Raw genomic sequence first — 15,049 nt, forward strand, 5'->3', positions numbered from 1 at the left:
CGGCGCGGGCGCACAAAGACCCCCAACTAATCAATTGACTGGCCCCACAGCTCACCGGCAACATAAATCGATATGTTTTTTATTGTAATTATTCCTATTAATTATTGTAAGTGTTTAGATTATAAAAATGGAAGTAGAGTCATTAGATTCAGTCGATTGCTGAAAACTATTTGTCGTATGAATTCCCAGCAGTTCATTAGATAATTAAAGTCTAATGCTATAGAAAGGCAAATGGGGATCCATCATTTTTTACACATCAATTATAATATATAAATTTTAAAACAAGCCTCTTTGTTTGTTATTTATACCTAAATCACACCCAAAAACACTTAAACTTCTATTAATTAATAATATTATTTTTATTATTTTATAGTTCTAAACTATAAACTTAGTATATAGTGATGTCATACTAAATTGATAACTATAAAAAAACATTTATATATAATGTATCGTTTCAAATATACTTTATTTCTGTATAAATTATGATTTAATGAACGCTTATGTATGGGTACTTAAATTCAATAACCAATAATACTGAACTAAACAAATGCTGACTTTGCTTTTGAATAACTCCAGCCCGAGGCAGTGCATTAAGCTAATTCATTAATTTTAAGAATATTAAATTAATTAAACAACTGTAATAATTTGTTATTCGTTGTATAAGGCCTTTATTAAGGTAGGGGAGCGTGGGGCTAGTTGTAACAATTTTAACAAATAATTGAATATCATGAAGTGTATTGGCAAAATTACTACTAAATAAACTTTGATCGATACTCTAACTATTTATCAATGAAGTCTAATCGAAATATTATCAAATCTACAGGCAACTATCTCACAATTATTATTTTTTTGAAAAAAGGGAAGTGTTACAACTTACCCCGTGGTTGGGGCTAGTTGTAACATCTGCTGGAGCAAGTAGTAACAACAAAAATGACACCTTCAATTGTTGAATTTTTTCACATCTTGGATCATTTTGCTTTGTATACAACAAAAACTAACTAGGTATTTCTATAATGTGTTTTTTATGAAATAGTTAACTGGAAAATATAATCAACAAATTAAAGATTTAAGATTTTAACTATCTTTCTTATTCTGTACTGAAGTATAATATATATAAGGTACTTATATCATGTCATGAAGTATATAAGGTACTTATATCATGTCAACATGGCACTTATTATACATGCAGTCTGTGCTCTGTTCACGTAGTTTTTAAAAGGGCCGTAGACTGCTACATCTCCTACAGGTTGCAAATTGTGGGAGCAATGGGAGGGAAACTATAACATGATAACATTGTTTTCTTTGGCTCTTTCGACAACTGCAATATTCACATGTGAGCTATGGTTATCAAGCAGTAACAGAACTGGCTCTTTCTTGGTAGGTTTCGCGTCTTTGTTAAAATGTTCTACAAAAATCAAAAATTCTTTATCAGTCCACCCAGAAGCCACCCATCCACCCTGAAGAATTACCAGCTCCAATGCAATCTTGAGGTCCACCGCGAATGAACATTTCTGAGTATTTAAGCCGGGGAAAAATGAACATCGGCCGTCAGTAGCTTACAGCAATCTGGGGGCAAATTGTAACATGTTACAACAAACCCCGAGGTTTTGTTACAACTAGCCCCTTGATATAGTTCTTAATATTTATCACGATAACTATTAAATCAACTTAGTAATCTTGAAAACTGTTATACAACATCATAAATAGTTATATTTTAGCATAAAATAAAATACATTAAACTTCAAAGCTACGAAAATATTGAAACTAACCAAAAATGTACGTTAGTAAAATTATAGGTTACCTGTCAACAATAAAGCGTTTGCACACACCCACTCACTGAGCCGCCTGGTGGGACCCTGGCTGTGGTAAAGTGGCGTGGCACGTTATAGGTTTAAGATTAGGTAAAAAAAAAACCTGAATAAAATTCAAATTCCTATTGAAAAAGGTCTGTTACTATTTACCCCTGTTACAACAAGCCCCACGCTCCCCTATATTAATTAAAGATAAAGATTTTATTTAATTTTAAGGTTTAATAGCATGTAACAGTACAGTCACAATACGAAAAGCGTAGTGATGCAAGACCACAAAAGCGATAGTTTTTTTTTAATTCAATCATTCATTTGCGGCGAGTAGTGAAAAATTACGGCGTATGAAGAGCAGTGAAGGTTCTCAATTCAACATTGTAATATAAGTTTCAATGTGTGTAGGTACTTATCGTACGTAGACAATTCACTCTTCTTCACACCATCATTGTTTAGACTTTATATTACAAATTTGTCATATAAATACAGTGTATATTATATTATAAATGTTGATATTATACATATATTTATATTTCCAGGTATTACAACTTATAACTAATTTCTCTATGATTTACAAAAGGCTCGTTCTCTAACAAAAAATATCAATTCCTTGTCTTTTCTGGCAAGAGAGTATTCAATTATATGTATTTGTATGGGCAAATCCTGTATTTATTATTATATTTATTTTCACTTCGTTGCAGCAATACAGAAATATAGTACAATTAAAATATTCAAATAAAAAGGACAACAAGCGTCCCTATCGCTTTCGAGCGATCTCTTTCAGGCAACCTCTGTGAGAAAAACAAAATTAAATTAGATGATGGGCGCAAGAAGTGCAAAACGAGTCTTTTTTCCAGACAAAAGACAAAATTACTTAGACCAAACTAATAGAACAAAGCAAAGCAATTCAAACATATGTAAACAATGAAAGGAGCAATAATAAAAAAAGGACACATGAAAAAGAAAAGCGCACATGAAGAATATAAAAATTAAAGTTCCTCCTAATACAAAATGAATATTCTTGTCCCTTGGCGTCAGATACTTTGACATGTTTAACTTTAAGGTCCTCTTAATTAAAGGTACACAGTTTGAAGAATGCAACCGTACTCCTGATGTTCGAAGGTCAAAGTTAAGTCAACTGACATTCTATTCACAATTAGTCCGGCTAACCCACAACTAGGCGCAGTAAATAAATCTAAGCTTTGTCCACAAAATTAGCGTGTCTTGGCTAAGTGCTGGCCGATCCTTGTTAACTTTTTAGGTTAATAAGACGTCGTATTTACGTATCGCTAGCGTTTTGCTCCGTATTTAACTCAAATATTTATGAATCTGCTTCATAATAAAAACTTGTAATTCCACTGACCTGTGTTAGATGCCCGCTACATATTTATATTCCATTTACAAATTAAGTATTAAAACAGCAAGCGGACAGATTTATTTCAGGTTTAATTAAACAAAATCCGATAATGCGAAGAAAAAAACTAATACATACATACATCAAGTTTTATTGTGTTGTTCTAGTTAGGTAATGGTTGTTCTAGTTACTTTACACACTGGGACCAAGATACTTTTTGGATCGCAGCCAAAAAGTATCTTGGTCACCGAAACGAGAAACTTCCAGCGCTCCCTGTTCTGTAATCTGTACCACCTCATGCCAATTGCTAGGTAGTAAAGTTTAATAAAATTAAACGAATATATTTAGGTATTATTATATTATTGAATTATTTTCGGCAGCAAACGGATGTATTTTTAACGGTCCTTGTGTATTTTAAAATGAAGAGTTATTCTTATAACGAATTTTAACTATCAATTTTCTGTATTAACAAATTATATTATTTTAAAGTAGCCACGCGGCTACCGTAACAAATTTGACATAAAATTTCCATTAGAAGTGTCAATATTTAAAAAAAGACGCCGACTTTGATATTTGTTGCCATGTTTAAATAGTTTCGAGGAGAGCAATTTGTTCGACGTCACAAATATACGTCAATATTGTCATAGTAGTATAATATGAGTCTTATTGGTTCGGTATGAAGTGATATCTTATGAAATAAATTTACGCAACTGAGATATTCAAAATGATGCATAATAATTTCTTAAAATGTTTGTTTTTTCTAGTTTCCGCAAATATAACACATATCTCTGACATCCTAATTGCAGATAAAAAGAAATTAAACAATATATTAATTATTAATTACAATTTTAGTCTTCATACTTCAGTCTTGGCAATAATTAAAACGTATGATGACAATTGACAAATACTGGACATTATATTGTTGAAACTCCTTTGTTTTATTTCATTTATTTGTAAGTACATAGTTGTCGTATCTAAGCGTATAAAAGTACTAATATATTAATAGATCTATCGTCCAAGCTTAGAACGACTAGACCAAACCCGATACCAGTTTGTCGCCAGTAATCAGGGTATTTAGCGTGACTTTGTCAAGAGGAGTGTCACCCTGTCGGTTTCAGACAAATTTCGGCTCGCATTATCACTTACATGGTAATCGGTCGGACGGGTGCGCGCAACATCTGTTTAAATAAGGCAACCAGGAAATTTGTTTCCTTTAAATATAATGCTTTTATAGCAGAAAAGCGCTCCCTGAAGAAACCTTATTTGCAAGACAATGATTCTTAAAATAACTACTGCTACAAGAAATAAAATTATGATTTCTAATAATCAAGGAAGGACTTGGAGTAGGTTCAGTTCCACGAGCGGAATTACTCTTTTTTACTGTTAAGTGTTTTGGAATACTACAACCTAAATTTGCCCAAATATTTTGCTGCAGTATTGTAAGTCTTAAACCTCTATGTTGAACACACTGATTGTTGAACTTGCGATGGACGGCCAACACACACATTACGGAATGTTTTACTAATAATTATTTTTATTGACAAAGAGTTCAGACGTTTATGTCCAACACCAACTAATATAAGAAATTGACCAGCCTTGCTATTCTGTAACTCACTTTTCGAACTCTCACAGCGGATTTCGCAGCGGCGGTCGCGCTCAAATCAGTCGTATTGAAAGTGTTTAATCAAAAAAAACACGTGGCAGAAAATCAACGTATACAACGCTAATATTCCGATTTATGTAACAGATTTCATGGAATTATTCAAAACCGCTTCCTCGATTAATTTGCCAGCCATTAATAAACAAGTTGATCTTCCGACCATTTCACAGCAAATATTTTCCACTGAGCCATTAATTGAGTATTGTACGGGTAATGGAGCCGAGCCTATCTATAACGACCCGTTTGAGAATTATTGGGTGCCAGCTCAAGATATCGTCTTTCGAGAATGACGTCTGGAAAATTGTATAAGTTCACGGAAGGAATTTAACAGCTAGGATCATCTGCATTTTGTATAATTTTAAACTTTTATATGCACAGAGTTCATTTCGAAAAAAAATCATATACTAATAATTACTTTTTTTCCTACTTTTTACTAATTCTACTAACATAGATCTTAAGAAACTATTGTTACTAACTCACTAATCAATCAATGGACTGTATTTGTCTGATTAATAAATTATTATTATTATTATTATATACATATTCGTGTACCTAATTTTGATTAAAAAGCATACTTAACTAAATATTGCACATTCAGCACATCAGCTAAAAAAGTTTTTATTTAATTATATAAATTATTAATTATAAATGGGACTTTAAACAAGAAATTTATGGCAATTTTTTACATTGGTTAATGCAGAAATTCTGTGTAGAAAAGCCACAGGATTTCACAAGTAACACAGCAGCGAGTATTAAAAAACACGAAGATTTTGTAACATTGGCAAGATTACTAAGTAAATGTTTGACGCAAATACTAAGACTAGGGTACTAGGAATGTGTGGTAGTTACTCGTGATGACAAATACTGGAGACTTCATAATGTGTACTTAAAACACTTATAAAAATAAAGAAATGAATGTTTTCGTTTTATTTGGGGTAAATTTTATTGGAGACTTTTTGCTTATTAGACTTTACTAGATTCATTTATAATTTTATTTACACTGCATATTAATAATCTAAATGTTACAAAGAAGGTGAAATGAAAATAACTAAATACTTTAATCCAGATTTAACAAAATTAAAAAAAAATATGAAAATTTCATCAAATAAGAAAACCACTTCTTTACTTCGAAAGATATTTTCTAAAAACGTGTATCTTTTCTAGACAATATCTCTCCAAGATTATCTTTGCTTTAGAATATACGTATATTCCATAGGAATGATATATCATTACACTTACTTAGAGTTAGGAAGAAAAAGAGTATTGCATGATGTTGTGTTAGCTGGATTGTACGTCAGTTATATTATAATAGAATTTATTTGCAATTAACAAAAGCCACTACTTAACTATACTGTAACATACTGTAGTAACTACTTTAACTATACTGTGCCCTCTCAGAAGCGGCTGCTTCATACTTGCACACATCTAGCTTTACGTGGCGATATTCTGGAATTAATAAAAAAGAGATCTTAGAGTTTTAGTTATAATACAAACGTGAAATAAATTCCAAGTGCCTTTTGTGTACCCACGTAATAATCTGTACCACTGTTCATTTTTATATCAATGGAGTTTTAATACCATATAAAATAATTTAAATTAAATCACATTTCTCCTAGGTCTTAAACCTCGGGGAGTATATAGGGGAAGATATGCCCATATCCTACCTAGTGTATAATGCAGCGGAGTTTTCGAGCCTAACAGTTCTGCCGTTGAGGCTCCGGTAGAATGAGAGAGCGACCCCGGAGCCTCTGTAACGCGGCCTTGTAGGAACTACTCGAGGTGGTTTTAGTGGGTATTGCTCACCCAGTCTCTGTAGTAGAGATTCTGGTGAGGATCGAGTCGCACACACCCCTGCAACTTCTGGGGACATGCGCAATTGCATTTCCACCTCGGATATAAAAAAATTGGTATGTAATCTATATGTTATTAACTAACATGTTTATTGATATCTCAATCGCTTTAATCTCACCCTACTTCACGTCATAACTGTGCTAGGACCGTCTTGCAGAGGGAAAAAGGGGTACTAGATACAAAATCTTTTCGTCGCGTGCAAATACCTGTCTTTGCATGAGACGACACGGTAGTACGGTAAAGGTTAAATTTGTTTTCATTTTCTATATATTATTCTTTAATTATTATTATTCTTACTATTAAGGTTAAAACAATTGTAAATTCTGTATATTTGTGTGTTGAAATTAATTAAGTAGATTCATTAATATACGTTATAAATAACATTAATAACTTAAAATCGCATACTTACGTTTCTTCTCATCACAGTTGTACTCATATAGATCGCAGTTGTCGTTGAACATTCTAGAAATACCTAAAGAATCTTGCCCGCAAATTGCCACAAAGTCATGCTGACACTGGTCGGCCATTTTGCAGAAATTTATTACCTGGTAGACAAATTTTCGTTACAAATACTATAAATTACAATATCTCAATAGAGGAAATAGTTTGAACGCCTTTGCGCTATTGTTCTCATGACAATTACAAATAGAAAACAGAAACAAAATAGAGAAATTACTAAATAAATTGTTTAGAAATTACTTTCATGATAAGAATCGTTTGTTTGCTTATGTAATACTAGCTTCAATTATACTTGTACCAACATCTATGTACTACTATATTTTCCTATGGCGTCAGGGTCTATTTACTCAAGCGTAAAATAATTAAATAAATAGTAGCTGTGCCATTGTACCATAAACATATATATCTTAAAATAGCGCGTTGTGCGTTCTTTTATATTTTAATTTGACTTTAGCCCTTTGATGGTACTTGTATAACCAAGTCCAACAGCCTATTACAACTTATTACTTAGTTTGTTTTTAATTTCATTCATGATTTAAACATATAAAGTGGTACATAATCCGTGATTACATTGCTTATGTAATACGAACTTCATAATAATTCTTAAAATTAAAAAGAGGATTAATTCCTTAAAAAAAGCTACACGATTCATTGATTACCTCCTTCGGCTTTTTTAGTCGGTTATAAACTGTACAAGAGCAGTGTTGGCCTAGTGGCTTCAGTATACGACTCTCATCACTGAGGTCGTAGGTTCGATCCCCGGCTGTGCACTAATGGACATTCTTTCTGTTTTGAATGTAAGAAGAAAATTTAATGGTTTTTGTGTCAAATAAAGTGATTTTTATTTTTTTAATTCTATGTGCGCATTTAATATTCGCTCGACCGGTGAAGAAAAACATCGTGAGAAAACTTGCTTGAGGCTTGCCTTAGACCTTAGCTTGTGTCAGGAACTAGAGGCTGATAACCTACTTGATCATGAAATAAATACAGAATCTGGGACCCAGACTTAAAAAGGTTGTAGCGCCACTGATTTAATGATTTTAAAAACTGTACTTACTGGTTCTAATGGAAAAAAGTAATCTTCGGCTTCTATTTCAACATGGGTCCATACTTCGTCCGCTATCACTAAAATTATTAAACCTGTAACAAAAATAAGATATCAAACCCATTACTTATAAAAAATATTTTTTTAAATTACTTACTCGGTATTAGCTTTTTAAATATCATTCTAATAACAATTGCACAACTGTACGTCGTTAGATCTAGTTAGAATCTAAGCGACTCTAGGTTACCAAAGGCAGGATATAAAATCTAAACATGGGTTATGTTGAAAGACGTGGAACATAAATAATCAATAGGTATATTCGTAATACAAGAGAAATTTTCAATCATTAATTAATATTTGACAGTATGAAAAAATACTTTAAAAAGCGTTATGGAGTAAAATAACTTGTAAATAATTATTAAACTATCTAAAATCCATAATTAAAAATATTTATCTTTATATGTTAGTCACGTGACATAAGTCGAATAGAAGATTTGTAGTTCCTAGTTTATGTGTGTTTTGGCTAAAATTGATTGATGGCATAATAGTGCCAATCGGGAGTGTTTTAAAAAAACTCAATTTGCTCTTAAGCTAAAAAATATAACTGATATAAAAGTACGATTAAAACTTATTTAAAAGTAATGGAAATGGTTTATCATATAATGGTCAAATAATAATGCACTTTCATATCAAGTTAGGTTATCATGTTACAGGATAGTTTTGAGCAAATGTGTGTACAATTATTTTTGTTTAATTGTTTACTTTTGTAAGCCAGCAAGAAATCCTAAATCCTATAGGGATCTATTGGATACGTATAACTGCTCCTTATCAGGTCTTCGTAAAATATAATGTTAGAGCACAAAGGTCCATTTAGAAACGAAGCATTTTTACATATGTAGGTATATAAAAATGTTGGCACTGATTACCATTTGTGATATATTTCAAACAAATCGCAGAATTCTAAACACCAAAATCTTGACATTTGTTTACGTGTAGGTACAAGTACGTTACATCATAGGAACTGGTACGACGCCATCTTGAAAGTAAAGCGTTTTGGCGGGTTCCATAAAGGTTCCATAGTCACTTTTAAATAATCTGAAATGGTCTTTACAATCTTGTCAAATGTCAAATAGATTGTTTTTGTAGGTTTTGTAACTGAATCACAAAACAACTTTGGTTTGTATGAAAACGTTTGGTATCTTATAAACTTTCGTTGATAATTAAGCAAAAAATAGGTTACATCCTTTAAAACAAATTTTATTAACGTTTACACGGAGAGTGTATATATCTAAGATGGTTTGTAAAAAAAAAACATGTCTATTAAAGTATCGCCGATTTTAAAGACCAAGAATTCTATTAAGTCTATCAAGCGTGAACCAAATGTTGCTAATACGTTGTAGTTATTACTACACATTAGTTATTAATCACAACATGAACGCATCGGATATTATCATTTACCAGATCAATACTAAACGAGGATGTGGTTTAACATCATCATTTATTGTAAGTATTTACGAAAGGTAGTTTGATATATATACACTTTTTTATGTAATAGAAACGGAGTTCCCGTTCCGTTTCCTAATCTCGTAATTTAACTTATCTTTGGCGTGGGAAAAAAACATTTTTGGGCAACGAATTGGGATGAAAATGGTCACGTGACAAAATGTGAGCTCATTTCTATACAGAAAAGTGACTATGTCTCAAATCCCTTGACGAATGTCGTGTTATTGTGTCAAATGTCAGCCTCTGACAATTGTCCGTTTAGGCGGGAAATAAAAATGCAAATATTTTTTTTTCATCATAAAATTATATTCACTGACGTTATTTAATTAATTTAATTTTAAAAAGGTTAAAATTTACCTAAACATTTAGTCTATGAAAATGGTACTGTATGGATATTCAGACTCATTTTATTTTTATAGATTATTTAAAAAAATATTTGAACTAACGAGTTGTTGTTCTTATAAGATGTTTATTTAACGAAACAATAATAATTTTCAATCAACTCTAATTATGTGATAATAATTCAGTTCAATTTATTAAAGTACGCAATTTTTCATCAATGTTTTGTTTGTTATGACGTTATCACATAAAATTATCCTCCGTACACCGACTTTACAGACAACCAATTTTTTTTTAATAGTCTGCATTATTTAGTTTATGATTGGGCGCCAAAAACAACAACGTAAGACTTAGCTTAAAGGTGTCGTTACCAGGCCATAAAATTAAAAAAAACAACGTAATTTTTTAAAAATATTTTCTACTTATAACATCAAGATAAATTTTATAATTGTTTTTAAAAATAATGGAAATTCTAAAATCTGTGTTTGCAGATTAAATGGAATTAGAGTCTTCTTAATTTATGATATACTAACTAATTGTGTTGTCTGTTCAGGCATGCTTTGGATCCGCCTCATGACTTCCATATGGTGTCATCTTCCAGAACACGCTTCCACACCTTCGGTAATTTTACTACTCATATCTCAAAATTTGATTATTCAAAATCTTAACTATAGTTGGCAAAACGTAACTTACCATAGGTAGGAAATTGGATTACAAAGTTATACATTAAAAAAATATAGGTAATTCAATTTATGTAGATTATTCATCTGGTAATTAAATAACATAAATGATTTATTTCATATTTATTCGCAATAGTAGTTATCTAAAGATCTTAAAAGCTCTATTGTGTTTGTGTAAACTTTGACATAAAACTTAATTAATGTGCAGTGATATAGTAATAGATTATATTTAATGTAAGTGGATATCATTGAAATGTGTACTTAATTACATTTATCGGTGTTTATTAACATAAATGATGTAATTGTTTGCGGCTAAGCGGATCTAATGGTAATGTTACAAACTTAAAAGCCTAGCTTAAGTCATTCGACGTACCTCTACTTTATTCTTTTGTTTTTGTCTTTTTGCATAATAAAAATAACGATATCCATCCAAGACATCATTGGTACTTATCATTATATCCTATAGTCAATTAATTTTATACTAGAACGTACGTGTAGCTAGCCCTAAGAGGGCACAGTATACGAGTGGCTAAACTTTTTGCCCATCACTTACTCAGTCCACGGTTTTTATGAATAATTATAATTACTAATTAATAATTATGTTTATAAAGTGACTTATAAACGGCAAAACAAATAACTATCTCTGTTGAAAATTCAAATGATTCCAAGTTTAAATCGTTAAACTGTTAACATGCCTTGTGATGTTTGTTTTGAATTTTGACTTAAATTTAAAAATTTCAGAATAAAATCGACCAATTCTGCAGTCTTGCGGACACGTGTATTCACGATACGATACCGATATGCGGACGAATGGGCGAAGAAACGAGAACGTTTCTCGATCTTTGCGATTTGTTGGAGTTCGCTTGCGATACCAATCAAGGTAAAGTTAACGAGACATAAATTATCACGTGTTTACTGATAATATTAACGTTATGGGGTTTTGGAATTAGAAAATTTAATTAAAATTTTGTTGAGAACACTGTACAACATTGTATTGAATCTGTGAACTTTTTATTTCAGTGTTCGCGCACGTAGATGACATGGAAGGATGTCCAGTATTTAAGTTTTAACTTTGTGTATAGTTTTGTATTTAAGGCAACCATTCTTTATATATAAAAAAATGCTTTCAAGTAAATTAAGTTTATATCAAAATTTAATTAAACAAAGAAAATCTGTTATATTTTATATGTTGCTGTGTACAACTTATTTATACAGCTGAATAGTAAAAGCACGACTATATAGTAAAAAATGGTTTTACCTCTAAACTAAAATTTTAATAATAAAAAGCAGATTGCTAGATTTAAAACAAATTAATTTAATTAAGCACTTATTAAAACGTACATGAGCCTTAGGCGTTGAATAAACCTAACATTTTTTTTCTTCAACGTCTTTACTTAAATATGTACCATTACGGTAATATGTGGGTCTGACCTGAGAAAAATGATAGAGATAGACTTATGTGAAATAATATGTTACAAAGAGAGAGGGTATAAGCTAAGTAACAGGTTAGGGCAGATGGAATAAGTATAGCGAATGCAGTAAGGTACAGTAAAGTTCGATTGCACCATTGTTCTGCTGAAAATAAACTCTAGTTAAACAATGTTTAAGGTATGGACACATAATTGCAATATCTGTTAAATTTATATATATTATTTAAAAAGTGTTTGACGTTGACATTGTTACATATAATGTTGTTATTGTTAATGAATTTTAGATAATCACCAAATTTATATTTAATTATTTAATATTTAAATTAATATTAAAATAGCACTTTAATTACTATTCGCATTCTCATTCTCCGATTTTTTGCGTACTTTTGTTTAACTGATAGCGGAGCAACCGGCCCAAAGTATCCGTGAGAAAGGTACAATTTGAACAAGCCATAATTAGCGTTGCATTAAATCACCGGTCGGCTTGCCCGCCCGCGATTTCGTTGATTAGCTACCCAGGGTCAAGTTCAGAACTTGGAGCAGAGGTCAAGGACACCGCCCAAAAGCTTTATAAACTTTTATGTTGAAATTCTGAACGTCTTCGTTAAGAATTTAAACTGTTGCGTCGTCTCAAAATTAAGCTACGAAAATATCAGAATTAACTTATGAAAATAAGCACATGACAGTAAAAAATACTTTTAAGCTTCACATTGGAGCTATCCATGCTTGATGCATGGACTAAATTAAGGATCTACATGTTAAACTCTTAGTTAACGCATCACAGTTTTATTCAGTTATTAAACATTTCAAGAGATTTATCGTTTTCCAGAATGAATAAACCGTAACTTACTTTATTAGATCCAATAAGCCGCAGAGTTCAACACCCTTTTCAAAAATAATTTTCAATGTATCTATAATATAAATCTATGGTATATATATATATCTATGGTAGATAATTATAACTGACGTTATTCATAAATATTTACATTTTAAAACGTAAGAGATAAATAATAAAATGGTATAGATATATAACCTATATTGGTTATTACTCTTTACTCTCTAACTCATGAAGGTTAGGTATATCTTTACCAAGTACTCACCCCCGTGAGATAAGATGCAATCGCTCGGTGTTTAGTCAAAAATTGTCCAAAACCAGAGCACCCAGAGATTCTGGGTATACTGATAGGCATCGGCTAGTTTAATAATCTGTCGGATCCTTTGTCTATTGTTTACATTAGGGTGGGACGTGATTTTGTAAGTCATGCCGGCACCTTTGGTGGACCTCCCTGCTGTTATTAGTAAGCCGATTGGCTAGATATAGGCTGATTGAAATTTTATTTAAGGTTATTAAGCAAATAGTTTTTCTCCAGTTCAAAAAATCTAGTGGGCACTAAAACCTTCACAGAGCCAGTACTTAAGACCTTGTTATACTTGACTTTGTTGAGTTTATTAATGATAAATTATTCACAGCTCGGAAAGTTTAAACACAGGTAGGTACACAAGATAATAGAAAATTTAAAAATTTTCATAGCTTTTCTTCAACATGCAAAGCAACTTTTTTCTTGTTTATTATTATTAAATCTGTTTTGTTTTTGATTTACTTCGACTACAAGTAGCTACACCGACGAATCAGAACGTAATAACTTAAATAAGGTTAATCCCAAAGAATTTCTTAGGCTCATTTCTTTTCATTTACTTAACTAAAGTTTCTAAGCCAAAAACCACCATGTATAAGGGTGGACCATCGCACGTGTCGCAGTTTAGGCGGCACGTGAGCAGCGCGCTAATGACCCTACGTTACCGGACGTCACCCACGCTTTGATACACCGAGGATCGGAAGAGACTTTACCGATTCAGGTGTGTGGGATCTCTTGGGCTAGGTCAAGAATACTCTAAAACAGATTTGTAGCCCATATAAATTAAACGTTACTCCAGAAATAACTGAGATTCTACTTAGAAGTAAATATGTATTGTCAACATCTCATTCACAAATTAATTATTTAAATGAAAACATGAGAGTTACTTTAAATAAATAATAAACAAAGATAAAGAGAATACATACAATATAATCATAAACTAATATGAATTCCTATATGTAAAACAATAATGTAACCATAAATTAACACATTATTTTATTGATTACAATCATGTTTACAATATTTTCAATTTTCTTAACCTACAAAGTAATAATAATAATAATAATTAAAAAGAAAATCGAAACAAATTTAAAAAGTTTGGTCCCTGTGGCAGACGGCAGTGTATCTTTAACGCTGCCCGCATTTCCTCGCTATATTGCGATACTTATTTACCTATTTAAATTAACTAAATCCAAAATAAATATTTGTAATGAAGTCAAAGTTCATAGTAGTAGCTTTTTTATGACTAACAAGCTTTGAGTTTTCCTGATCAAGAATCGTAATGCTAATTCCATAGACGACGGGCGTCAATAACATAATCTTAATTAAAAAGGTATTTGATTGTACCTACATATTTAAATGCGGTTTCACTTAAATAAAAGTGTATACTTGTGATAACCACCTTTCTTAATTGTGTTATATCAGAGTAAATATAATACCAAATAATGTACTCGAAGTTTTAATTACCATCCAAAATTCGTAACTTCGACGGTGTAACAATAAAAATCGCAGGAACTCTGTTATGTAAAATAGCTCCTAAATGAGTCCTAATAATCTAGTTCTCGCATGATTCATATAATACTTATTAAAATCGCTTTCCCACCTATCTATAGCTATTTTTCATGTAAGAATTTGAATAAAACTTCTCTTATATTAGGGTAGATGTCGGTGATTACGTGTTTAATCTCGAGTAGCACGGTAGCTGCCCTTGGGCGACGTCTGAACCTTTTTCTTTTTTTCTTATCACTAACATAAAATGCGATGTTGCTTTTCAGATGTGATCCCTAATT

The 15,049-nt window shown here is 31.4% G+C and overlaps 2 protein-coding genes across 2 annotated transcripts; one reads left to right on the plus strand and one right to left on the minus strand.

Annotated features, from left to right (window-relative positions):
• Nucleotides 1-6,103: 6,103 nt before the first annotated feature.
• Nucleotides 6,104-8,384, minus strand: LOC125052037. The gene is made up of 4 exons (XM_047652685.1): nucleotides 8,329-8,384; nucleotides 8,184-8,266; nucleotides 7,077-7,212; nucleotides 6,104-6,262 (listed from the first exon to the last, which is right to left on the minus strand). The coding sequence occupies exons 1-4, from the start codon at nucleotides 8,351-8,353 to the stop codon at nucleotides 6,192-6,194; spliced, it is 315 nt and encodes a 104-aa protein (XP_047508641.1). The 5' UTR covers nucleotides 8,354-8,384; the 3' UTR covers nucleotides 6,104-6,191.
• A 1,180-nt stretch (nucleotides 8,385-9,564) lies between these two features.
• LOC125052078 lies at nucleotides 9,565-11,813 on the plus strand. The gene is made up of 4 exons (XM_047652746.1): nucleotides 9,565-9,674; nucleotides 10,567-10,634; nucleotides 11,435-11,573; nucleotides 11,714-11,813. Exons 1-4 carry the CDS (start codon nucleotides 9,650-9,652, stop codon nucleotides 11,761-11,763), a joined length of 282 nt encoding a protein of 93 aa, XP_047508702.1. The 5' UTR covers nucleotides 9,565-9,649; the 3' UTR covers nucleotides 11,764-11,813.
• Nucleotides 11,814-15,049: the final 3,236 nt, after the last annotated feature.

This window comes from Pieris napi, chromosome 8, assembly GCF_905475465.1.
Source record: "Pieris napi chromosome 8, ilPieNapi1.2, whole genome shotgun sequence".
Taxonomy (NCBI): domain Eukaryota; kingdom Metazoa; phylum Arthropoda; class Insecta; order Lepidoptera; family Pieridae; genus Pieris; species Pieris napi.

Excerpts from the sequence above, each read along its gene's own strand:
- LOC125052037 (XM_047652685.1), bottom strand. The coding sequence starts at position 8,353 with ATGATATTTAAAAAGCTAATACCGA. Across the intron at positions 8,267-8,328 it reads ATTTAAAAAGCTAATACCGA|GTTTAATAATTTTAGTGATA; the intron begins GTAAGTAATTTA and ends TTTTTGTTACAG. Across the intron at positions 6,263-7,076 it reads CAACTGTGATGAGAAGAAAC|AATATCGCCACGTAAAGCTA; the intron begins GTAAGTATGCGA and ends TATTAATTCCAG.
- LOC125052078 (XM_047652746.1), top strand. The coding sequence starts at position 9,650 with ATGTGGTTTAACATCATCATTTATT. Across the intron at positions 10,635-11,434 it reads AACACGCTTCCACACCTTCG|AATAAAATCGACCAATTCTG; the intron begins GTAATTTTACTA and ends TAAAAATTTCAG. Across the intron at positions 11,574-11,713 it reads CGCTTGCGATACCAATCAAG|TGTTCGCGCACGTAGATGAC; the intron begins GTAAAGTTAACG and ends TTTTTATTTCAG.